General features: G+C 43.8%; 1 protein-coding gene across 2 annotated transcripts in view; it reads right to left on the bottom strand.

Moving 5' to 3' along the window:
- The window catches only part of osbpl3b (oxysterol binding protein-like 3b), a 215,970-nt gene that overhangs the window by 60,390 nt on the left and 129,637 nt on the right, over positions 1-25,943 (bottom strand). For both annotated transcript variants that reach the window (XM_068058932.1, XM_068058942.1), the window contains exons 12-13: positions 8,786-8,923; positions 6,098-6,191 (exon numbers count right to left, since the gene is read on the bottom strand). In XM_068058932.1, coding sequence (XP_067915033.1) covers positions 6,098-6,191; positions 8,786-8,923 — 232 coding nt within the window. The remainder of the gene's footprint in view (positions 1-6,097; positions 6,192-8,785; positions 8,924-25,943) is intronic.

Here is a 25,943-nt window from a genome sequence, read left to right on the forward strand (position 1 = left end):
GGTGGTGAATTAAAATGACAAGCAACTGGAAGCTCGGGATCATGCTTGCAGACTGGGTGGAGGTGTTCCGCAAAGTGGTCACCCAGTCTGCGTTCGGTCTCCCCAAAGTAGAGGAGACCACATTGTGAGCAGCGAATACAGTATACTACATTGAAAGAAGTACAAGTGAATTGCTGCTTCATCTGAAAGGAGTGTTTGGGGCCTTGGATGGTGAGGAGGAAGGAGGTAAAAATGTAGGTATTACACCTCCTGCGATGGCATGGGAAGGTGCTGTGGGAAGGGTACAAGGTGTCGGGGGTAATGGAGGAGTGAATCAGAGTGCTGCATGGGGAGGTCCCTTCAGAATGTTAGCAGGGGAGAGGAAGATATGTTTGGTGGTGGCATCATGCAGGAGGTGGTGGAAATGGTGGAGGATGATATTTTGTTTGTGGAGGCTGGTGGGGTGGAAAGCGAGAACAAGGGGAACCCAGTTACAGTTCTGGGAGGGAATGGAAGGGATGAGGGAAGAAGTGCGGGAAATGGGTCAGACACGGTTGAGGGCCCTGTCAACCACAGTGCGGGGGAATCCTCAGTTGAGGAAAGAGGAAGACATATCAGAGGTGCTGCTGTGGAAGGTTGCATCATCAGAACAGATGAGTCGGAGACGGAGAAACCGGTAGAATGGAATGGAATCCTTACAGAAGGCAGGACGTGAGGAAGTATGATAGGAGTCGGTGGGCTTATAATGAATACTAATGGACAGCCTACGCCAGAGATGGAGACAGAGAAGTCGAGGAAGGGAAGGGAAGTGTCAGAGATGGACCATGTGAAGGTGAGAGAAGGGTGGAAATTGGAAGCAAAGTTGAAAAAGTTTTCCAGTTCGGGGTGACAGCAGGAAATGGCACTGATTCAATCATCAATGTTGGGGGAGGGGCCTGAGTACGACTGGAACAAGGAATGTTCGACATACCCAACAAAAAGACAGGCATAACTAGGACCCATGGGGGTACCCAGAGCAACACCTTTAACTTGGAGAAAGTGAATGGAGTTGAAGGAGAAATTGTTCAATGTGAGAACAGGTTCAGCCAGGCAGAGGAGGGTAGTGGATGCAAACAGTTTGGGCCTCTGTTCAAGAAAGAAGCAGAGAGCTTCAGACCATCTTGGTGGGGGATGGAGGTGTAGAGAGATTGGAAGTCCACAGTAAAGAGGAGGTGGTTAGGGCCAGGAAACTGGAAACTGTCAAAATGACGTAGATTGCCAGAAGAGTCACAGATTTACGTAGGAAGAGACTGGACAAGGGGAGAAAAAATAGAATCAAGATAGGAGGAAATAAGTTCAGTGGGGCAGGAACAGGCTGAAATGATGGGTCTACCAGGACAGTCCTGTTTGTGGATTTTAGGAAGGAGGTAGAAATGGGGTTGGGGTTGCAGGACTATGAGGTTGGAAACTGTAGAGGGAAGATCTCCAGAGGAGATGAGGTCAGTAACAGTCTTGCAGTCAATGGCTTGATGTTTGGTGGTGGTGGGGTCATAGTCCAGGGGAAGGTAGGAAGAAGTGTCTGAGAGTTGGCACTCCGTCTCTGCAAGGTAGAGGTTGGGGTGCCAGACAACAACAGAACCACCCAGGTCAGCAGGTTTGATCACAATGTCAGGGTTAGGCCGGAGAGAACAGAATGCAGCAAGTTCAGAGGGAGACAGGTTAGAGTGAGTGAGGGGGGCAGAGAAATTAAGGCGGCCAATGTCACGCTGACAGTTTTCAACAAAAAGGTCAAGAGCAGGTAAGAGGCCAGAGGGAGGGGTTCAGGAGGAGGGAGAGTATTGGAGGTGGGCAAATGGGTCCGCGGGTCGAGGGGAGGACTCTTTGCCAAAGAAGTGAGCATGAGGAACAGCACCTCATTTTCCTATTAGGCATGCTACAGCCTTCTGGATTCAATATCGAGTTCAACAATTTCAGACCATAAGCCCCATTATTTTTTTAAAATTTATTTATGATTTTTCTTTTTCCCTACTTATTTTCTTCATTTTTTAACCATGTTCCAGTCTTAAACTAATTTTGTTATGTTTTTGCTTTCATCCAAAACTGTTCATTATTCTGCCATTAGCACTTTCGCTGGATTCATGCTTTCTCTTTCACTAACTATTTAGCACTCAATTTGCTTTCTGTTCCATGATGTGTCATGTAATCTCTTCCCCCATCCATCCTATCAAAGACCTTTCTTCTTGTTCTTCTTCCGCTCTCCCCCCTTTCACTTGCTCAAAGACCATTACATTTCTAACTTTTGCCAGTTCTGAAGAAGGTTCACAGACCTGAAACGTTAACTCTGTTTCTCTCGATACAGATGCTGCCAGACCTGCCGAGTATTTCCAGCACTTTCCGTTCTCATTGGTGGTTGCTTCAGTTAGTTTTGTACAAATAATTCAAAGTAAGCACTTTGGGAAAGAAGTGCAGCAGTAGAACAGTGCATCAGTTTCAACATTATTGATCTTAGGCTCATATTTGATACACTGAACAAAGATATTGGGGTAATTTTAATCCAACTCACTGGGCGGGATAACAATGAGATTGGGTAGAATGTTGGTTTCACATCCTGCCCAATATTACTCTCCATTAACTTCAGCTTGACTCAGTTGGTAATATTAGAGTCATAGAGTCGTACAGCATAGAAACAGGCCCTTCGGCCCACCGCGTCCATGCCGACCATAATGCCTACCTATACTAATCCCACCTGCCTGCATTAATTCCATATCCCTCTATGCCTTGCTCATTCAAGTACCTGTCCAAGTGCCTCTTAAATGTTGCTACTGTTCCTGCCTCCACCAACTCCTTTGGCAGCTCATTTCAGATACCCACTATTCTTTATGTGAAAAATTTACCCCTTTGATCCCCTTTAAACCTCATCCCTCTCACCTTAAATCTATGCTCTCTAGCTTTAGTCACCCCTGCCATGGGAAACAGACTCTGGATATCTACCCTATCTATGCCTCTCATAATTTTATATACCTATATCATGTCCCCTCTCAGCCTCCTTCACTCCAGGGAAAACAGACCCAGCCTATCCAATCTCCCTTTATAACTCAAGCCCTCCAAACCAGGCAACATCCTTGTGAATCTTTTCTGCACCCTCTCTAGCTTAATCACATCTTTCCTGTAGTGCGGCGACCAGAACTGCACACAGTACTCCAGTGCGGCCTAACCAACGTTACGTACAACTGTATCATGACGTCCCAACTCTTGTACTCAATGCCTCAGCCGATGAAGGCAAGCATGCCATAGGCCTTCTGCACCACCCTGTCTACCTGTGTTGCCACTTTCAGGGAACTATGTACTTGCATCCCAAGATCTCTCTGCTCAACAACACTCCCCAGGGCCCAACAATTCACTGTATATCTCCTGCCCTGGTTTAACTTCCCAAAATGCATCACTTCGCACTTGTCTGCGTTAAATTCCATTTGCCAATCCCTTGCCCACTTTCCTAGTTGATCTATACCCTCTTGTAACCTTAGACAATCTTCTTCACTGTCCACTATACCACCAATTATGGTGTCATTTGAAAACTTACTAATCATGCCCCCTACATTCACATCCAAGTCATTAATATATATGACAAACAACAGAGGGCCCAGCACCGATCCCTACAGCACACCACTGGTCACCGGCCTCCAATCTGAAAAACAACGCTCCACTACCACCCTCTGCCTCCTATCACCAAGCCAATTTTGTATCCAATTGGCTAGCTCACCCTGGATCCCATGTGTTCGAACATTCCGGACCAGCCTACCATGCGGGATTTTGTCAAAGACCTTGCTAAAGTCCATGTAGACAACGTCCACTGCCCTACCCTCGTCAATCTTCTTGGTCACCTCCTCAAAAAACTCAATTAAATTCTTGAGACATGATTTCCCACGCACAAAGCTATGCTGATTATTCCTGATCAGACCTTGCCTTTCCAAATGCATATAAATCCTGTCTCTCAGAATCCCTTCCGATAACTTTCCCACCACTTGATTTAAGGCTCACCGGCCTGTAGTTCCCTGGCTTATCCCTGCTGCCCTTCTTAAATAAAGGCACAGCATTAGCTATCCTCCAGTCTTCCGGTACCTCACTCGTGGCTAACGATGATACAAAAATCTCTGCCAGGGCCCCAGCAATCTCCTCCCTTGCTTCCCTACGATACACCTGGTTAGGCCCTGGGGATTTATCCACCTTGATGCACTTCAAAACCTCCAACATCTCCTCCTTTGTAATGTTGATATGCTCCAGGATATCGCTGTTCCCTCCCTTGAATTCACTAGCTTCCATGACCTTCTCCACGGTAAATAAAGATGAGAAGTATTCATTGAAGACGCCCATTTCCCGTGGCTCCACACATAGATTACCACACTGATCCTTAAGGGGACCTACTCTCTCCCTAGCTACCCTTTTACTCTCAATATACTTATAGAATCTTTTAGGATTCTCCTTTATCTTATCTGCCAGGGAAATCTCATGGCCCCTTTTCGCCCTCCTAATTTCCTCCTTAAGTATACTCCTACATCCCTTATACTCCTCGAGGGACTCGCTTGATCCCAGCTGCCTATACCTGACATATGCCTCCTTCTTTGTCCTGACCAGACTCTCAATATCCCTCGTCAACCAAGGTTCCCTAAACTTGCCAGCCTTGCCCTTCAACCTAACAGGAACATGCCGGCCTTGGACACTTCCTATCTCACTTTTAAAAGCCTCCCACTTGCCAGACGTCCCTTTACCTGTCAACAGCCTCTCCCATTCAACTTTTGAGAGTTCCCTGTCTGATGCCATCGAAATTAACCTTCCCCCAATTTAGGAATTCCCCTTCAGGACCAGTCCTATCCTTTTCCATAACTATCTTGAAGCTAATAGAGTTATGGTCACTGGTCCCAAAGTGCTCCCCCACTGACACATCAACCACCTGCCCAGCCTCATTTCCCAAGAGGAGGTCGCGTGTAGCCCCTTCTCAAGTCGGGCCATCCACATACTGCTTCAGAAAACTATCCTGGACAAACTTAACAAATTCTTCCCCATCTGGTCCCTTAGCAATAAGGCAGCCCCAGTCAATATTAGGGAAGTTAAAATCACCTATTACAACCCTATAATTCCTGCAACTATCTGTGATTTCCCTACATATATGCTCCTCCAATTCCCTCTGACCGTTGGGGGGCCTATAGTATAATCCCATCAAAGTGATCACCCTTTTCTTATTTCTAAGTTCTACCCATATGGCCTCGCTGAACGTTCCCCCCAGGATATCCTCTCTAAGTACTGCTGTGATGTCCTCCCTAATCAAAAGTGCAACTCCGCCTCCTCTCTTACCTCCACTTCTGTCACGCCAGAAGCATCGGTACCCTGGAACATTGAACTGCCATTCCTGGCCATCCCTCAACCACGTTTCTGTAATAGCTATAATATCACAATCCCATGCATCGATCCATGCTCTGTGTTCATCTGCCTTACCTGTAAGGCTTCTTGCATTAAAGTAAATGCAGTTTAGCCTCCCAGACCTTCCACGCTCACTGTCCTGCCCCTGCCCGGCCTGCCTACTGGACCTGCTTGCTTTAACCTCTATATTTGCCTCAACTATCTCATCGGAGAGACTACTACTTTGGGTCCCACCCACCTCTCTGGAAGTCAAGAGTGGGAAGAAGAATCAACAATGGATCCTATTTCTAATTGTTAACTTGCCAAAACTTGCGATAGAACTGGCCACTTGAAGGCTGCCAGTGTTCAAAGAATCATGCCCCAGCGTGATTCACTGTCTTCGGGAGAAAAGTGATCAAAACTGGTATAAAAAAATTGGGAGGGAAAGGACTACAGCTTACAAACTGCACGTCACCTTATTTCCTTAACTGAGGGCAAATTGCATTTCAAAATATCAGCGATAAAATTCTGAAAAGGAAGGAATTGTTCGCAACTTATGTAATGGAGTAGGATTGAAAAAGTTTTCTTCTCCTCCATGGTATATTTTGACTAAATTTTAAAAACTTTAAGTTAATCCCTATCTTCAGTGAGAATTTATCCACCACCATCCCCTGTACATGTCTGGGTAAGCCAAGTATCTGCTGGAAAAGAAGCCAAGAGCTGAAAATGTATTGAGTGACCTTACATATATTCTGAGTATCAGTCTCTGGTTCGGTGCTCAAGTTATCCTCTGAAATATTGTCACTTATGTCACTGACATATGAATCATCATCTGAAGCCTACAACAGAAAACGTGGATTAATCACACTTCTCAAAGCAACCAAAATAATATCCACCAAAATAACAAACATCAGTATCAATACAGGACAACAGATTAATATTGTCAGCATACGTATACAATAGAGTAATAACATTTGAAGCAAAAGACGCGTGTTGTATCACAGGATGATAGGTCATAGTGACTAGCATAATACCTTGTTCATATGCTAAAAAGGAGGCACAAAGTGAAGCCCAGGAAGCCCCTCAACAGGGAAGAGGAGAGTCTGAACAGATACCTACTATGCAGAGTTCCCACGCACCTCCAAACAGTTACTAAAGGCAGGAACTAAAGAGCAGGCCTCCTCGCCATCATCCCAAGATATAAAAGAGTTGAAGTTCAACTTTGTCGGTGGCATAAAACAGTTGGTAGTGAATCAGCTACCTGTTACAAATCCTGCCCGATTTGCTTTTCCATTAAAGTTAACAGAAGGAAAACTGAGTGGGAAGTATAATGGGCAATTGATTCGATACAATGTATAGAGCAGAAGAACAAAATGAGAAAATATGGAACCAAAACACCTTGCCAATTATATACAACAAACACCCTATAGAAACTTAAAGTTATATTTCATCACAAATTATACAGATCAATATAGTACTATTTAAATTTTGGTCTGCTTTCCAAACCAACTACAAAGGAAATTTAGACTCAGACCAGGAGAAAACATTATAACAAGCCATGTCTTATTAGTCCACAATGGTTAAATGGTTAGGCTAGACAGTGTTGAAGGAACTTAACATTTTTTCAAGGATATTGACTGCTATAAGCATACCTCTGCAGAGCGCTCCATCATTACACCACTGGATGCTTGATGCAGTTTAGATGCAAGGAATTTAATGGGAGTTGCTGAAATTGACAGATCTTCATTTAGCCCAACACTAGCAGCTCCACAGATTACTGACTGAGGTATCTATCTCCATCAACCCTATTCTCAGTAAACTGCTGACCATCCAACTTACCTTCCTGGTTCCCATTTTAATTGATATTGTTAACAGTTCACTCTCTGTTTTAAATCTGCCGTAATGGCTCTCCCTCAAAAAAACCCTTGATCCCACCGTCTTTGTAAACTACCGTCCCATCTCCAACCTCCCCTCCCTCTCCAAAGTCTTTGAACATACCATCACCTCCCAAATCTGTGCCCATTTTGCCTGAAACTCCATGTTTGAATCACTCCAATCAGATTTCCACCCCTGCCACAGCACCGAAACAACTCTTATCCCACTACAAACTCTGTATTATCCAATTCCATCATTCTCCCTGGCAACTATCTGATGTTGAACCAGACTATTCGCAAGCGTGGTGTCATGTGAGTTTGCAACCATATACCAGCTCAGTCAAGACTGTTTACTTTCATCTCTATCACATTGCCCAACTCCAACCCTGCCTCAGTTCATTTGCTGCTGAAACCCTCAACCAGGCCTTTTTTATCTCTGGACCTGACTATTCCAATGCACTCCTGGCCAGCCTGCCACATTCTACCCTCTGTAAACTTGAGGTCATCCAAAACTCTGCTGCCTGAGATCCTTACTCACACCAAGTCCCATTCACCCATCACCCCTGTGCTCACTGCCCTGCACTGGCTCCCAGTTAAGCAATGCCTCGATTTTAAAATTCTCATCCTTGTTTTCAAGTCCCTCCATGGCCTCACCCCTTCCCATTTCTGTAAGCTTCTCCAGCCCCACAACCCTTCAATATATCTACACTCATCTAATTCTGGCCTCTTGAGCACCCCAATTTTAATTGCACCACCACTGATGGCTGTGCCTTCAGTTGCCTAGGTCCTAAGCTCTGTACTTCTTCCCTAATTTCTCTGTCTTACTTTCCTCCCTTAAGACACTCCTTAAAACTTAACTCTTTGGCCAAGCTTTTGGCCATCTGCCCTAATATCACGTTATGTTGCTCAGTGCCTAATTTTATAACGCTGCCATTAAGTTCCTTGGGATGTTTTATTCTGTTAAAGGCAGGAGAAAATACAAGACAATGCTGTTGTTAATATACTTTACATATATACAAAATTCCAGCTGTTATTAAAAGTACATTTTCCCATTGCCAAATTGCTTAGTCAATTTTCCTTTCACTGTTCTCCTGAAGTAATAAGCTCCTGCCAGTGCTATGATGGAAGGAAACTGGGCACATTTTAGTACCACAAAGTGGACTTTGTTCACGTGTGAGGAATGATAACCAAGCCCAAGTGTGTCCTCAACTGACATCCAACCTAGGTACACATCCAGCAAGCTAAGCAGGTTTGTCTAAATTTGAACACAGGTGCTACAATAAATATGGTTACTGCATTAACAAAGACCCTCTACGCTCTTCCCATATTCATACCACCCTCAAAAGGAACAGCAGCATATCCCCAGATACATCTATGGAGAAAACCAGTATCACACCTTGATTGTCCTCCCACAGGTGCAGAAATATTTGTTGAGAATTAAATTCAAGCTCAGGTCAAGTCACACCATGACAGCTGCTTCTTCCTGACAACCCACAGAGCATCATTAACCACATATAGGTCATAAGTGAATAATTTGGGCAGCACACACACACACAAACCTCATTCTCGGATGAGCTTGCAGACAACAAGACTTCCTGTGCATCAAAGAACTCTGAAAGAGAGTCGGCTCGAGAGACCCTGCTTTCATTTGAGAGTTGATGGACCAGAGGGTTGTTTACTTGAGCAAGGTCTTTCTGCTGCAGGACAAGGAAAGAATAAATTGAAACCATTAGAATTGTATTCCCATGTGTCAGAATTTGGTAATAAACATTTTAAACTATTCCTATGTACGTCAAAAAACTTAAAAATTAGAACAGTTCAACAATACATTTGTCAAGGAAGTATTTTTTTAAAAAACAGATCAAGTACTTAGATTTAGTACATCAAAAATGACAATATTACTAGCAACTGCAGCACCAGCTAGGACCAGAAGAGTCAGAGTAAGGCAAGTTTTAATTTTAAAGAAAGCTTTCTTTAAGGCTCGAGAAGTCCTGCGTCAGGGCCCAAAAGGAAACCTTAGGCCTTCCCTGCAGGTCAGAAGATTGGACAGAATATAAAAAACAGCAAAGAATGACTAAAAGAATAATGAGAGAGAAATTAGAGTACAAGAGAAAGCTAGCTAGAAATCTAAAAAATGGATAGTAAACGTTTCTACAGGTATTTAAAAAGGAAAAGATTAAGTAAAGAGAGTATTGGACTTCCAGAGAATAAGTCTGCGGAGTTAATAATAGAAAATATGGAAATGGCAGAGGAATTGAATAGATTTTTTTTGAAGATTAATGAAGAATTAGAAATGCATTAAGCACACAATTCAAGGTTTATAATGGGTGCATAAAGTTATATTCATTCTTGAATTAGTCAGGTTGCGAAGATTTACTCAAGTTTGGGCTAGGTTCAATCAATAGCTTCTGCCTTACTTAGAGTGCATACAACATACACAAAAATTCAAATGGTAAACATAGACAGAATGCCCTATTTTTAACACAAAGGAACCCACTGTCAAATGGCAGTCATCATTTCTATAGCTGGTTTAAAATTCTGTTTGGCATTAAGTTACTGAGGTGTGAAGTTCTTCTTCTTAGGCAGTCCCTCGGGAACGAGGATGACTTTCCTCCACTCCAGGGTCGTGGTTCCTTAGGTGACTGAATAGTCCTATTCTTATCCACGCACACGGTCACAGGTGGGGCAGGTGGCATTTGATGAGTCGAGGGGATGGGATGCTCAAATTTCCGAACGCGGCTTCCGCTGTTTGCACTTGGTCCCTGCCTGGGCATGTCGACATTGTTCGAACTGGCTGGCACTTTCACGGATGCTTCTTCTCCATTTTGAGTGGTCTCAGGCAAGCGATTCCCATGAATCAGTGGAGATGTCACATTTTTTCAGGGAGGCTTTAAGGATATCCTAGTAGCGTTTCCTCTGCCCTCCTTGCCGTGACAGAGCTCAGAGTAGAAAGCTTGTTTTGGGAGTCTTGTGTTAGGCACACGGATGATGTGGCCCGCCCAATGTAACTGATAGGCAATGATCAGTGTCTCGATACCGGGAGTGTTGGCCTGAGAGAGGAGACTGATATTGGGAGCGCCAGTCCTGCCACTGAATATGCAGGAGGCACCACTGGTGATTTGTGTTTCACAGATGGCTGGGCTCCACTGGAAAGGACAGATGGCTTGCACCATTTTGAATGTTTCCATTTCTGTCAATGCACAGGAATTGAATATATTGCCTGTAATCAAATATTGTTTGGTTTAGACATTCTTAGAAACACCCTTCAAAAGCATTATGAATGACTTCGAGTTAATGGAGTTTCTAATGATCAATAAATTATATGCTGCAGAGTCCATTTCTCAACTACAACGTGCCAGCCCACATTAGCTGACATGGTCAAATAATTTACATAGGCCTCTGAAACACACATTCTTGCAAAACAAATACTTTCTAGTTTTAGGAGTCTGTGGGGATGAAAGTTTTCACAACAAAAGCAGGAGAATGTCAGTTTTCTCAACAATGACCGGCTCGTAAAGCTGCACCTCAGAAATCATACTTTTCAAAACAAAGTGTGATGCTCACATGAAGTGCAGTGATTGAAACTACAAGAATCACCCTGAAGAGTTCTAAAAATAGGCTTTTCTTTTAAAAAGTGGGCAATGTGCTTAAAAAAAATGGCTGAAGGTTAAACGGCCTGACTTTGTATATTCAAACTGTCTGGCAAAGACATAAGAACACATTCAAAACAAAGAGGTGTCAATTACACCCATCCTGAACCCATCAAGAGACATTTTTGAATTGAATGGGTTCTTCTGAAATGAAGATGTGAAGTAGCCACATCCTGGGCCACTGTCAGTCACTCCAAAGAAGATCTGTGTCTCCCAACAGAGGCAAAAGGGGCGAAACCATTTGAGCTTTCAAGGTAGCTCCCTGAAAAGGACAGACAGACACCCAGGAAGAAGCATCACCAAAAACTTATCCAGCTAAGAGCTGGGAGAAAAAAATCCAACAAACCAAGAAGGGAGGCGCCCTGCTGTAAATTCTCTATGGTAGGAATGCCACACAACATAATGGAAGGCACATTCAATGCGAAGATCAGACTTCTTTTCCACAAGAAGTTATCCCCAGTGTCCTGGCCAATATTTATCCACAAAAAATATAGATTATCTGGTCAATATCACATTGCTGTTTGTGGGAGTTTGCTGTGCACATACTGGCGGCCGCATTTCCTGCATTACAACAGTGACTACACTTCAACAAAAAGTATTGCATTGGCTGTAAAGCACTTTGAGACGCTATATAAACACAAGTCTTTCTTTTTTCTTTCTCACCAATCTACTTGTTGCAAATGCATCTGTCCATGCCAGTATTGCTAGGAGTGACCACCACACAGTTCTTGTGGAAAAGAGTCTCATCTTCACATTGAGGATACCTTCCATTGTGTTGTGTGGCATTACTACCATGCTAAATGGGATAGATTCAGAACAGATCTAGCAGCTCAAAACTGGGCATCCATGAGGCTCTGTGGGGTATCAGCAACAGCAGAATTGCATTCAACCACAACCCATAACCTCATGGCCTGGAATATCCCCCACTCTACCATTACCATCAAGCCAGGGGATCAACCTTGGTTCAATGAGGACTGCAGGAGAGCATGCCAGCAGCAGCACCAGGCATACCTAAAAATGAGGTGCCAACCTGGTGAAGCTACAACACAGGACTACTTGCATGCTAAACAGCAGAAGCAGCCTTTTATAGACATATCTGAGCGATCCCACAACCAACTGATCAGATCAAACCTCTGCAGTCCTACCACATCCAGTTGTGAATGGTGGTGGACAATTAAACAGCTAACCAGAGCAGGAGGCTCCACAAACATCCCCATCCTCAATGATGGTACAGCCAGCAGGTCAGTGCAAAAGACAAGGCTGAAGCATTTGCAATCATCTTCAGCCAAAAGTGCCAAGATGGCATCTCGGCCTCCTCCTGAGGTCCCCAGCATTACAGATGCCAGTCTTCAGCCAATTCACTCCATGCGATATAAAGAACAGGCTGAAGGCACTGGATACAACAAAGACAACAGGCCCTGACAACATCCTGGCAGTAGTACTGAAGACTTGTGTTCCATAATTAGCCACAACCCCAGCTAAGCTATTCCAGTACAGCGACAACACTGGTATCTACCCAACAATGTGGAACATTGCCGAGGTATGTCCTGTGCACAAAAATCAAAACCAGGTAATTACCACATGATTAGTCTACTCCTGATCAACAGGAAAGTGATGGAAGATGTTGTTGACAGTGCTATCAAGCGGCACTTGCTTAGCAATAACCTGCTCACTGATGCTTGGTTTTGATTCCGCTAGGGTCACTCAGCTCCTGACCTCATTACAGCCTAGGTCCAAACATGAATAAAAAAAGAGTTGAATTCAAGAAGGAATGCAACAGAGGTTCACCAGACAAATCCCTGGGTTGGCAGGATTGTCTTAAGAGGAGAGATTGCAGAAACTGGACCTGTATTCTCGAGAGTTTCGAAGAATGAGAGTTGATCTCATTGAACATTACAAAATTCATACAGGGTGCGACAGGGTGGATGTGGATAGGATGTTTCCTTTGGCTGGTGAGTCGAGAACCAGGAGACACAGTCTCAGAATAAGGGGCAGGCCATTTAAGACAACACTCAAGAAGCTCGACACCATCCAGGACAAAGGAGCCCACTTGATTGGCACCCCATCCACCAACTTTCACTCCCTCCACCACCGACGCACAGTGGCAGCAGGGTGCACCATCTACAAGATGCACTGCAACAATGCATCAAGGCTTCTTAGACAGCACCTCCCAAACCCGCGACCTCTACCACCTAGAAGGACAAGGGCAGCAGATGCATGGGAGCACCACCACCTGCAAGTTCCCCTCCCAGCCACACCATCCTGATTTGGAACTATATCGCCGCTCCTTCACTGTTGCTGGGTCAAAAGCCTGGAACTCTCTACCTAACAGCACTGTGGCTGTACTACGCCACATGGACTGCAGCAGTTCAAGAAGGCAGCTCACCACCACCTTCTCAAAGGCAATTAGGGATGGGCAATAAATGCTGGTCTTGCCAGCGACGCCCACAACGCATGAACAAAATTTTTTTTTTTTTAAAAAAGGCTCTAGTTTCTGTGGTGGAGTCCTGGAGGGAGGTAAAGTTTCCCTGGGTTGGAAGGAAGCCCTCAAGGAAGCATGACTCCTGGAAGGTTAATGGCCAAAGTGTGGCCCTATGGACATGGTAGCAATGCCACAAGAAATGCAATGACCTCACATGAGTGGTCAAGGTTCACTGCAAGCATTCTCTTTGCATATCATGCCCAACATACCAACAACTTCTCACTCAGTTCTACGCACCCCATCCCCATCATACCCAGCTGCACTCCCAAGCCCTCAGGATTCAGTCGTAACATTTACATATTGCATCTAACCCTCTCATATTCACCAATGCTGCCAGCATCATACCCACATCACCCTACCTCTGCATATCCCCAGCTATTCGGCTATGGAAGGAATATCATCCAGGCACAGTGACACACAATCACTGACACACTGCCCTCTCTCTTGCAGGAGAACGTTTCCCACAATAGAAGGCAGAGGCAAATGATCGGAGGGGCACGGGGCTTCATGACCCCATCCTTTGAACCCTCTGGAGTGGCTGGTGGAATGCATCATGGGTCCAAAGGCAACGCAGCCCATGGCATCAGCTGCAGCAGAGCAGAGAATGACAGTAAGTCACAAGCCTATGCCCCTTTTCAACTCCCTCCTAACCCTCATCCTGAGATGTGGCATCAAGGAGAAGCTGAAGATGGTGTGACCATAGAACACCTGACTTCCTCCCCACCCACCTTCCTCACCCCAAGACTCTCCTTCTGCTTGTATATTTTCAAACGTAGACGAGCTACCACCTATACAGCCTCAGCAGAAACAAACAGAAGAGGAAGATCTCCTTCATGAAAGTGATGAGGAGGCACCATCACTTGATCTTACAAGCCTGGCCACCAGCTCAGATATTGACACTCTGCAAACTGTAAAAGCTGGTACAGAATCAGGAGCAACACATGGTAGTGCACAAGTGGGCTCCAGCTAGGTCAGGGGAAAAAGGTAGCTCATGTGCGAGCTCCCCAGACTTCTGCTGCAGGGGAGGCAGATGAGGACACTGCTGGAGCGACATACAGGAGAAAGCTAATGTTGATGCACACAGAGATGATTGGTGCATTGGCTGGTCTTCCAGACAACTGCCTATCTATTTCTAGCAGCAGAGACGAGTCCAACTCCAATGTGGCAGAGGCCATCTTACAGAGCTTGGAACCGACCCTTTCCACTTGGAAGCGGTGGTTAACTCCAAGACAGAACTGCCAGACCATAATGGAGCATCTGGTCGCCACTGTCTCAGCTTTCACTGCAGTATAAGTGGCATCCTTCTGACGTTTCAGTGCTACAATGGATGGAGGTCATGATGCTGCCATGTGGGCTCAGACTGCTGCCATCGTGGGTATGGATCTCAGTGCTCAGAGGGATATGTAGGCTCTCGCAGCAGTCCAGCAATCTGTCCTCCAGCAGATTACTAGCATTTCTGAGGTGCCGCCCCATGGGAGTGGTAGTGGCTCTCTGGAGTCTGAACCCACTGCCCTCACTCAGGATGACTGCATTCATACTTTCACCACTGCCATTCTGCCAGAGCCCTTGCTCATCAGCCAGCCAGCCCTGACTGCTGCCGTCCATGCCCAGGTAGCACAGTGTGAACCTGGGTCTTTTAGGGACGAAGCTGTTTGAGGGCACCCTGCAAGGTCATCTGCAGTCTCCCCCACTATAAGTCTTCCACCAGCCATGATGCAGCCACTGGGGTAGCACTGTATAAGAGGAGTGGGAGAAGCAAGGGCACCCACAAGACAGGCACTATGGGAATGCAAAAGGGTGATTAGTTCGCTGTTGTTTGTATAATTAGATGCGTTGCTGGATGTAGATATATTGTGAAGGTTTTTGTTGATGGCTTTTATTGCTGGATGTTGGTCAAAGGAACATTGTGATGCGGAGTGTGAAATGGATGTGAGGATGGTGACTGGTGGGTCCAGGTTGGGGGAATTGTTTGAAGTGGAAGAAGAGAACCACAATCCACTGTCTGACATTCCGTCCAGCTACACAGGGTACAGGATGCCTCCTCCCAGACTCTTCCTGTTCCTCCTCCTCGTCCCTTGCAGAGCTTGTCCTCTCTGCCTTCTCTATTCCATTCCCTAACACGGTTTCAGACAAGACGGCAAATGAAAGAACTGCCCCCATACCTGGGTCAAGTGGTTTTCGGTCATCCTTGGCACCCATCCAGGAACCCCACACAGATCAACCACCAACTCAGCATAAGGAAAAGTTACCTAAAGTCACCTCAGCTGCAACTTGTGGAATGGCCCTTGCATACTTTCAGTTCCCATCTTGCAGCTGTGCACCTGATCTTTGGGGAGTGACGTACAATTTCATGGGCTGGACTTTTCTGAACAAAGTTTCCAATCCTAACATTTCATCAGCCGGTTCGGCTGTGTGACGTCAAGACAGCACTGGAACAAGCTGTTTTGGCACACGGAGGGGATGCACATTTGCCAATGATGCAGTGATGAAAATCGGGGATGTACAAGATTCAAAATTGGAGATCTTGCGTTGTAGAACTGAAGGTGGTGGGTCAAAGTTATGGAGGAGCATGGTTCATTATTGAACTGACAGTATTCCCAAAGTAAGGAAGCAAAAATTAAAGTTGAATGGAGTCAGAATACAAAATATTATTGGCCAACTTATGGGGAAAAAAGGTGACTGTTCATAATACTAACCACACTAAATAGCTGGCTAGAACAAATTTTCATACAAACATAAAAATTAGGTGAAGTAAGCCATTTGGTCCCTCTAAGCTGCTCCACTATTTGATATCATGGCTGATCTGTTTGTGTCTCGATTGCCACACTCTCATTTACCCCCAATAACCTCTGATTCCCTTGCCTAACAAGAATCTCTCTACCTCTGCCTTAAAATATTCAATGACCCCGCCTCTACCACCTTTTGAGGCAGGGAGTTCCAAAGTCGCACAACCCTCAGAGAAAAGATTTCCCCTCATAACTGTCCTAAAAGGACCACCCCTAATTTTAAAACAGTGCCCCCGAGTTCTGGACTCACCCACAAGAGGAAACATCCTTTCCACATCCACCTCGTCAAGACTGTCCAGGATCTTGTAAACTTCAATCAAGACTCCCCTCACTCTTCTAAACTCCAATGAAAACAAGCCCAGTCTGTCCAACATTTCCTCATAAGACAACCCACTCATTCCAGGTTTCAATCTAGTAAACCTCCTCTGAACTGCTTCCAACACATTTACATCCTTCCTTAAATAAGGGGACCAAAACTGCATCCAGTATTCGAGATGTGGTCTCACCGATGCCCTGTATAACTGAAGCATAACATCCTTACTTTTATTTTCAATTCCTCTCGTAATAAAGTATAGCGTTCCATTAGCCTTCTTTATTACTTGCTGTACCTGTGTACTACCTTTTTGTGACTCATGCACTGGAACACCTAGATCCCTCTCCACCTCGGAATTCTGCAGTCGCTCTCCGTTTAAGTGATATTCTGCTTTTTTATTCTTCATGCCAAAGTGAACAACTTCACATTTCCCCACATTATACTCCAACTGCCAGATTTTAGCCCATTCACTCAGCCTATCTATATTGGTCTGCAACCTTCTTATGTCTTCTTCACAACATACTTTCCGACCTATGTTTACGTCATCTGCAAATTTAACTATTTATTTATTTTATTTAGAGATACAGCACTGAAACAGGCCCTTCGGCCCACTGAGTCTGTGCCGACCAACAACCACCCATTTATACTAACCCTACAGTAATCCCATATTCCCCATCACCTCCCTACACTAGGGGCAATTTACAACAGCCAATTTACCTATCACCTGCAAGTCTTTTGGAGTCTTTCCGGGAGGAAACCGGAGCACCCGGCGAAAACCCACGCAGACACAGGGAGAACTTGCAAACTCCGCACAGGCATTACCCAGAATCGAACCTGGGTCCCTGGAGCTGTGAGGCTGCGGTGCTAACCACTGCGCCGCCCATGAACTACCATGCCATCACTTAAAGGCCGGCTAGCCGACAACATGCGTCGCGTTCGGGTTGGGTCAGGTTGCACTTCCAGGTCCGGCATTTGGGCTCAGGTAGGGCCAGGTCGGACATGCTCTATCACAGGTAAGTAACTCCAATGTTAATTTAATTTTTGGGCTAGAAAGGTGGTTTTGTTACACTTATTTTAAGCGTGTGCAGATCAGCAACAAAGTGAAAAACGGAAGGCAAGTTAACTGATGGTCAGGTCGGGTGCGGGAAAAAATGAAAGGACTTGGGCCAGGTCGGATGTGGTTCTGTCGGGCTCAGGTCAGGTTTTTTTTTATTTTGCAGACCTTTACCATCACTCCCCTCATCGAAGTCATTGACATAAATTGTAAAAAGTTGAGGCCCCAGCACAGACCCCTGCAGGACTCCATTCGTTACATCCTGCCAATCAGAAGAAGACCCATTTATGCATACTCTTGCCAGCCAATCTTCTATCATTGCTAATATGTTACCCCCTACACCATGAGCTCCTACTTTGCGAAATAACCTTTTACGTAACACCTTGTCAAATGCCTTCTGGAAATCCAAGTACAGTACATCAACGGGCTCCCCTTTATCCACAGCACATGTTACTCCTTCAAAGAATGTCAATAAGTTGGTCAAACATGATTTCCCTTTCACAAAACCATGCTGACTATTCCCAATTACCTTGAGTTTTCCTAAGTGCCCAGCTATAGCCTCCTTAATGATCGATTCTAACACCTTCCCCATGACAGACATCAAGCTAACTGGCCTATAGTTAAATATTTTCTGCCTCTCACTTTCTTGAATAGAGGGGTTATATTTGCTACTTTCCAAACTGAGGGACTCTTTCCAGAATCTAGCGACTTTTGAAAAATTAATACCAACGCATCTACTACCTCATTAGCTATCTCTTTCAAGACCCTAGGATGAAGCCCATCAGGAACTGGGGATTTGTCAGCCCACAGCTTCATCAGTTTGCTCAGTACCGCTTCCCTGGTGATTGTAATTTCACCAAGTTCCTCTCTTCCTTCCACCTCCTGATTTTCAGCTATTACTAGAATGTTTTTTGTATCCTCTATAGTGAAGACACAAGCAAAATATTTGTACATTTCATCTGCCATTTCCTTATAATCTACTATTAACTCCCCATTTTTACTCTCTGGAGGACCAACACTCACTTTACGTTTTTCCTTTTTAAATACCCATAGAAACTCTTGCTGTTTTTACATTTCTAGCTAGCTTCCTCTCATACTCTGGAAATTTCTTTCTCCTGGTGAACCTTATAGTCATTCTCTGCCATTCTTTATATTCTCATTGCAGACCATAAAATAACATTCAACGCTAAGGAAATAGAAAGGAATCAAGCAAATTGCAGGGGCTCCTTAAGCAAATCAATAAGAAAAAGGACAAAGGAGGGTGGGCTGGTGGACAGGACCATAATGACTCATATTTAAATTAAACTGGTTACCAGCCAGAGCAGAAAATAAGGCAACTAACATGTTGTAGTGCATTTATCACCGAGTAGTTTATATTTAGATTTGCAAAACATAAATTCCTGTACTTCCTAATACAAAGACAACTGCAGCACACAAACAGGCCGCTTTTATCATGTCCTTTGAGTTCACTTTGATTTCTCCTTATCCACAAAAAAGTGGCGTGCAGCTAAATTTCTCATGCACTGTATTTTTTGAACTAGAAGCAGGCTTGTCTTAATAGGATCATAGATACTATCTATTAATCTACCTTCTGTATCTGATACAGTGCCACCTCACCACAACATACTGCTTAGAACAAAGCCAAATAAAATTGCAAGTTAGATTTTCAATTTGTTGCACGAAGCAATCATTGAAAATTAGTCGAGGAGCTTTGAAAAATAAATTTATGCTTGCAGAAAGTATTTTAACTGGCAAGACCAAGACTCTGTTAGAGTTTCAATGTCATATTATACTGATCATAAACTAGGCACTACAAACCTTCCACTGCAGGAAGAAGATCTTAGCAACACAACCGCCTCAATGGATTAGCGTCGTCAGCAGCTGTCTGACACAAAGGGCTGGTGCAATGCCTCATAAGTCAGTGTGTGTCATGACGCACAGCATTATGACTTTTTTTCAATTACACTTAGTGGTGCCAATTCCAAAAGGAGCTGGAGACACGTCCACACCAACCCATAAGTAATTACACACTTGCCAATCATCCAGATATATTTCAGAAAGTCTCAATTTGAATGAAAATGTAATGGACTTTGAATCTGTTGCAAAGAAAATCTGAATCTTTTGTCAATAAAAAATGATCACTGATTATATGGATGGATTTCGTAGGCACCACGCTTTGGTAACATACTGTCAAAGTCTAAAATGTGGTGTAGCTAGACCAAGAAAAAACTTGAAACTTTTACAAAACAAAACCACTGCTAGGTGGTGCAATACTTGCACATGCGCAAATGCAGCCTCATCCACTGACATGTCACCGTCTGCAACATCCCTGGCAGCTGCCAGTAATAAAGATGGCGCTGCTCAATTTGTCACAAAAAGTAAACGCAGCCCAAATCCCCACAGTGGCTGCGACTGCCGCCTCCATCCTACCCCCAATAGTACCTGTGTCAATACAGAACTAAATAATCTCATTGTAAGGCATCTTTCAATTCACTCTTAGTAAGATGTTTATTATTCTAACGTATTGGTTTTGGAAATAGATTCATGTGGCTTTTCCTCTTGCATAATTACAGCAGTGCAGATGGATTCTGGGCAATAATTCAGATGGAAGCTTCTCTTCGCCGCTCCCTCCCGCGCCCATCTGCTCGCTGCTTCTCCCCCCTCAGCCTCTCGCTCCCACCCTCGCCACTACCGCATTTTGACCGCTTGCAAAGTGATTCTAGAATAGCACACATAAACTTATCAATAACAGGCAAATTATTCCTGGAAAGAAAGCCTCCATTTAAACGATTCTATACAAAGTTTTCAGACAAGAGCTAGAGAACAGTTGACCCATCTTTTCAAATAAGTTTAGAATTAGTTGCAATATTTCTGATCAACAAATAAGAACGGTATTGCTGAGAAAAACTTGCTCAGAGATTTTAATAGAACTCAGCAGTGGAAAGGCATACATAATAAAAATGACAAATAACAAGTACTATAGATAGGTTAAAAAAAAACTACTGAAAATTCAACTCCCTCTCTAGCTTTTCATAAACTCCCAATTAGCTGCATAACAAGGTCAACAGTACTCTATATTTAAATGGAAACAAAACCACAAAGGTTGATCACATCTTGATTTTTTTAAAAAAAGATAATTAAGAGCAACATTTTCTTTCATTCTACTTTTAAGTAATTTAATTCTTGGATTGCGGGTGTTGCTGGCAAGATGGACATTTATTGCCCATCTCCATCTGCCCTGAAAAGGTGGTGGTGGGCTTTCTTTTAGAACTGCTGCAGTCCGTGTGATGAAAGCAATCCCACAATGTTGTTAAGCAGAGTGTTCCAGAGTTTTGACCCAATGACATTGAAGGAAGGGCGATATACGTCCAAGTCAGGAAGGTGCGCAACTTGGGAGGAGAACTAGGAGATGATGGTCTTCCCATGCACCGAGGGCCTTCTAGGCCAAGGAGATGCACAGACAGCCAATTTGTACACTGAACACAGTCATTGCTTTTCTGAACTTGAGGGTAACTTTCCCCTCTGTTTTCCTTTCTCCCAAGGAAGCCCCAACACACAGCACCACAGCCAACACGAGGAATTTGTAAACGTTGACAAACAAAATTGTGAGGCCCTGGTCTTGTCACTGCAAAACAGTGGTCCAACATACTGTTTAACAACAAAGACAGATCAGGGAATGAGAGACATTGCACTCCATATATAAATGTAGTCTGGACTTGAAAATTTTCAAGTCTTATGTGAAGGAACATGCAATAAATCCAGCCAATGTTTTTTTTTTTGGCACAGTTTATGTATTGGCATTGCAAAAATGACATTCATTTTTAATTCAAGTTTACATGCAAGTGTAGCTCTCGGGCAGTGAATGTTATTTCGTGGAAATACCTTCTGAATAACAGATAAAAAGGGGCTGATTCAAGAACCTCTCCTCCATGACCACCGAAAGACAATAGTTTGCAATACTATAGAGATCACCCAAGTGAAGATTTAGTGTAAAGAACTTTGATTAACTTTTTTTTTTGCAGTTGGTCATCAACTTGGTTACTACCTGTAGCTTTGTAATTCAATAACAGCTGTAACTTTGTTTGTAAAAAAAAAACTATTGGAGCAGTTTGCATTTCATAATGCAGTCTAGATGCTGTGGTAGCTGGTATTTTCAAAATGATAGGTATCAGAATTGGAATAGGTACAGTGGCGTAATAATGGATTCTTTGTTGAAGTGTGAGTGTAACAGATATGATGTGAGCTGGGTAGAAAAAGCTTCACCTTGCAACTAACCCAATTTATTACCCGATCTCACAGTTCTTAGTATTTTGCCAGTGTAAAATAAAATATGAAAAATCCAATTTAAAAATACAGGGCTGGATTTTATAGCATCGTGACTGCCTCCCCGCTGTTTGGCGACGGGAGCCAAATCTAAATTATATTTTATTATAATTTAATAAAATAAATGAATTAAGTACATACCCGCTCTCGCCGTCCATTCCGCACAAATATTGCTGCCGGTGGCCGGCACTCCCATGCCTTCAGATACCCATTCGGAGATCTGATGTGGGACACTGGTGGGGAGGGCGGAGCAGGTAAGTATTTCAGTGTGGGGGCGGGGGTAAAAACAGGGTCAAACTAATCTGATTGGTGTAGGGGATGGTGGGAAGGGTGAAGTTAAAAGGTTATGAACTTTGTGGGGGGGAGGGGGGGGGTCAGGTGCACAAGGTAAGTATTTTGATCGGGGGGCAAGTGGGCAAGGTTATTGGGGGATTGGGAGAGGGGCTAGAAACATTAATTTTTTTTTTAATACATTTTAATTCAATATCTCTAAAAATTTAAATTGTAATGTAGGGCTTGAAGCCCTGTTAAATTGGCATCAGCGCCTGCGCAGTGGTGCCTGACGCCAATGCCGTGGATGGACTGCCCGCCCCACCACATCATCGGGGGGGGGGGGGCGGTCTGCCCCAACCATTTAAATGAGCTGTCGAACTGAATATCGCGGCAGTTCCATGACATGTGGTTTTTGAAGTCTGTTTCTGATCATCAAGTCACTGAGCAAAAATTAACAAGTCTGATTACCAATTTTTTTTCATGTTAAAACTGGGTTTATAAACAGCCCAAATCTTTTCATTTGATGTTAAATTCAACAGCAAATTACATATTAGGTAATTGCCTCAGTTGACTATCTGAGTTTTATGGAGCCATTCATACTTAAAACAGCCACTAATGTTTGATGGAGCAAGAATTTTTTTTTTAAATGGCAAGAATAGAATGCCCAGCCAGTAACTATGAAATTACAGATGCATGTGAAGATTTTTGTAATCACTTCATCATTTGTAGAAATTAAAACCTGTATTCCAGTGATGCATGATGAAAATTCCACATCAATAATATGGGTACAATTGACAACATTTTCATAGACCCAACTTAACTGAACCTGGATTGGAATATACAGTGACAGCTGGGTCTACCAGCCTAGACTCAGCAGGTATCCTGCACAGCAGGCCTTTGAGCTCTGCATTCTGAGCTAAAGCCTAATAAAAGGCATTAAGCAAACATACAGCATTAATTATTAAATGCAAGCAGAGCACAATAACTGCTTAAAATTTATAGAAATTGTCTCGAAAGAATGTGACATTTCTATAGTCTTAATAAACTTAATCACAATTCAAAAAGACATAAATGTAGAGTTGTAGTACAGATTAGATACTGCAATCATAAAATCTTGAAATGTTATTTGGTGTTGTATGCAATAGAAACTGCTGACAGTGACAACTTGCTCTTATTAATAATGCTACACTTTAGTATTTTATAGCAGTTTTAGTGTAAAATTTTTTTTATATAGTTATTCATGATACTACTTGGTGAACAGCCAACAATGACAAGTTCAACTAGAAAGCACCTCCTGAAGTGGTGCCTTGCTGGAATGCAACATGCAAAAGAATCAGGTCTGAAGTATTCCAAATACAACAACTTACATTTATATAGCATCTTTAACATAGTAAAACATCCCAAGGCGCTTCACAGAAACAGCAAACAAAACGTGACACTGAGCCATATTGGGATAGGTGTCCAAGAGCTTGGTCAAAAAGTAGATTTAAATGCGAGAGAGATGAGAGGTTACAGAGGGAATTCTGGAGATTTAGAGTTTGGCAGCTGAAGGCATGGCTGCCAATGGGGGAAACAATTAAAGTCTGGGATGCAAGCGATTAGAATTGGAGGAGCGCAAATATCTCAAAGGGTTGTAGTAGGATATCGAGACGCAGAGGAGAGAGGCCGTGGAGCAATTTAAAAACAAGAATTAGAATTTTAAAATTCAGCAATTGCCAGAGCAGGGGACAACGTAGGTCAGCAAGCACAAGGGTGGTGGGTGAACAGGACTTGATGCGCGTTGGGATATGGGCAGCAGAGTTTTGGATGAGCGCAAATTTAAGAAAGCTGCAAGGCGAGCCAGAAGAGCACTGGAACATAAGAAATAGCATCAGGAACAGGGAATATGGCCTCAAGTCCACGCTGCCATTAAATATGATCATGGCAGAACTTTTACATCAATTCCACTTTCCTGCCCTATCCCCATTACCCTTGATTCCTTTAGTGCCCAAAGATTTATCAATCTGAGTCTTGACTATACTCAACAACTGAGCATCCAGAGTGCTCTGTGGTAGATAATACCAAAGACTCATAAGCCTCTGAAGAAATTTCTCATCTCGATCCTAAATGGTCAACCCCTTATTTTGAGAGTATAACTTTGCAGCCAGGGGAAAGAACCTCTCAGCAGCTACCCTGTCAAGCCCTCTACGTGTTTTATACATTTCAATGAGATCACCTCTCATTCTTCTAAACTTCACAGAATACAGGCCCATCTTGCTCAATCTCTCCTCACAGGATAGCCTTCTCATCCTAGGAATCAATCTAGTGAGCCTTTGTTTCAACCCCTCCAAGGCAAGTATAACCTTCCTTGGGGAAGGAGACCTAAACTGTACACAGTACATCAGATGCGGTCTCATAAAAGCCATATACAACTGCAGCAAGACTTGCTTACTCTGATGCTCCAAACCCATTGTTATAAAGGCGAACATACCATCTCCCTTCCAAATAGTTTGCTGCACCACGTTAACTTTCTACAATTAATGTACAAGGACACCCAAATCCCTCTAAATACTAACATTCATTACTCTCTCTCACCTTTTAAAAAACATTCCACTTTCATAAGAACATAAGAACTAGGAGCAGGAGTAGGCAATTCTGCCCTTCCAGTCTGCTCTGCCATTCAATATGATCATGGCTGATCTCATCTTGGCCTCAACTCCACTTTCCTGCCCGTTCTCCATAACCCTAATACCTATTTCTAATTAAAAATCTGTTCATCTCCTCAAATTTACCCAATGTCCCGGCATCCACCGCACTCTGGGGTAGTGAATTCCACAGATTTATAACCCTTTGAGAGAAGTAATTTCTCCTCATCTCGGTTTTAAATCTGCTACCCCTTATCCTAAAACTATGACTTCTCATTCTAGATTGCCCATTCTTTCCCAATCTTAAAGCACACAAGAACACAAGAAATAGGAGCAGGAGTAGACCATATGGCCCATCGAGCCTACCCCGCCATTCAATACGATCATGGCTGATCTTGGGCTTCAACACCATTTTCCTGCCTGCTCATCATATCCCTTGATTCCCCAAGAGACCAAAAATCGATCTTTCCCAGCCTTAAATGTATTCAACGATGCAGCATCCACAGCCATCTGGGGTAGAGACTTCTGAAGAGTCACAACCCTTTAGGCTGGATTTTGTTCTCTCCCAAGTGTCTGGTTCTGTGCCGGGGTGGGGGGGGGGGGGGAGAGAAGGGCCTGAAGATGGCTCCGGATGAGGCACGCAACAGAGCTCGATGCCACGAGGGTCCAGCCGATCCTCCCGGTGCTGGTGGCCCCCCCACCCCCGCCGCTGGGTTATGGGACCACAATTAAATTTGAGATCGGCAGCAGGCTCTTAAAATCCAGGCCTTTGAGTGAAGTAATTTCTCAGTCCTAAATGATCGGTCCCTTATCCTGAGACTGTGCCCCCATGTTTTAGATTCCCCAATAATAAAGCAGATAATTCCACACATTATACTCCATTTGGCACCTTCTTGCCTCATCACTAAACTGGTCAATAACCCTTTGCAGCCTCTTTGCACCCTTCATAGAGCTTACTTTCCCATCTAGCTTTGCATCATCAGCAAGCTTGGATACATTACACTTGGTCTCCCTCATCTAAATCATTGATATAGACTGTAAATAGCTGAAAGCCAAGCACTGGTCCTTGCACTGTACTAGTTACTGCCTGCCATCCCATAAATGAACCATTTATTCCTACACTGTTTTCTGTCCTTTAGCTAATCCTCAATTCATGAAACAATAAAAACAGAAAATGCTGGAAATAATCAACAGGTCTGACAGCATCTGGGA

The sequence above is a fragment of the Heterodontus francisci genome, chromosome 2, assembly GCF_036365525.1.
Source record: "Heterodontus francisci isolate sHetFra1 chromosome 2, sHetFra1.hap1, whole genome shotgun sequence".
In the NCBI taxonomy this organism is placed as follows: Eukaryota; Metazoa; Chordata; class Chondrichthyes; order Heterodontiformes; family Heterodontidae; genus Heterodontus; species Heterodontus francisci.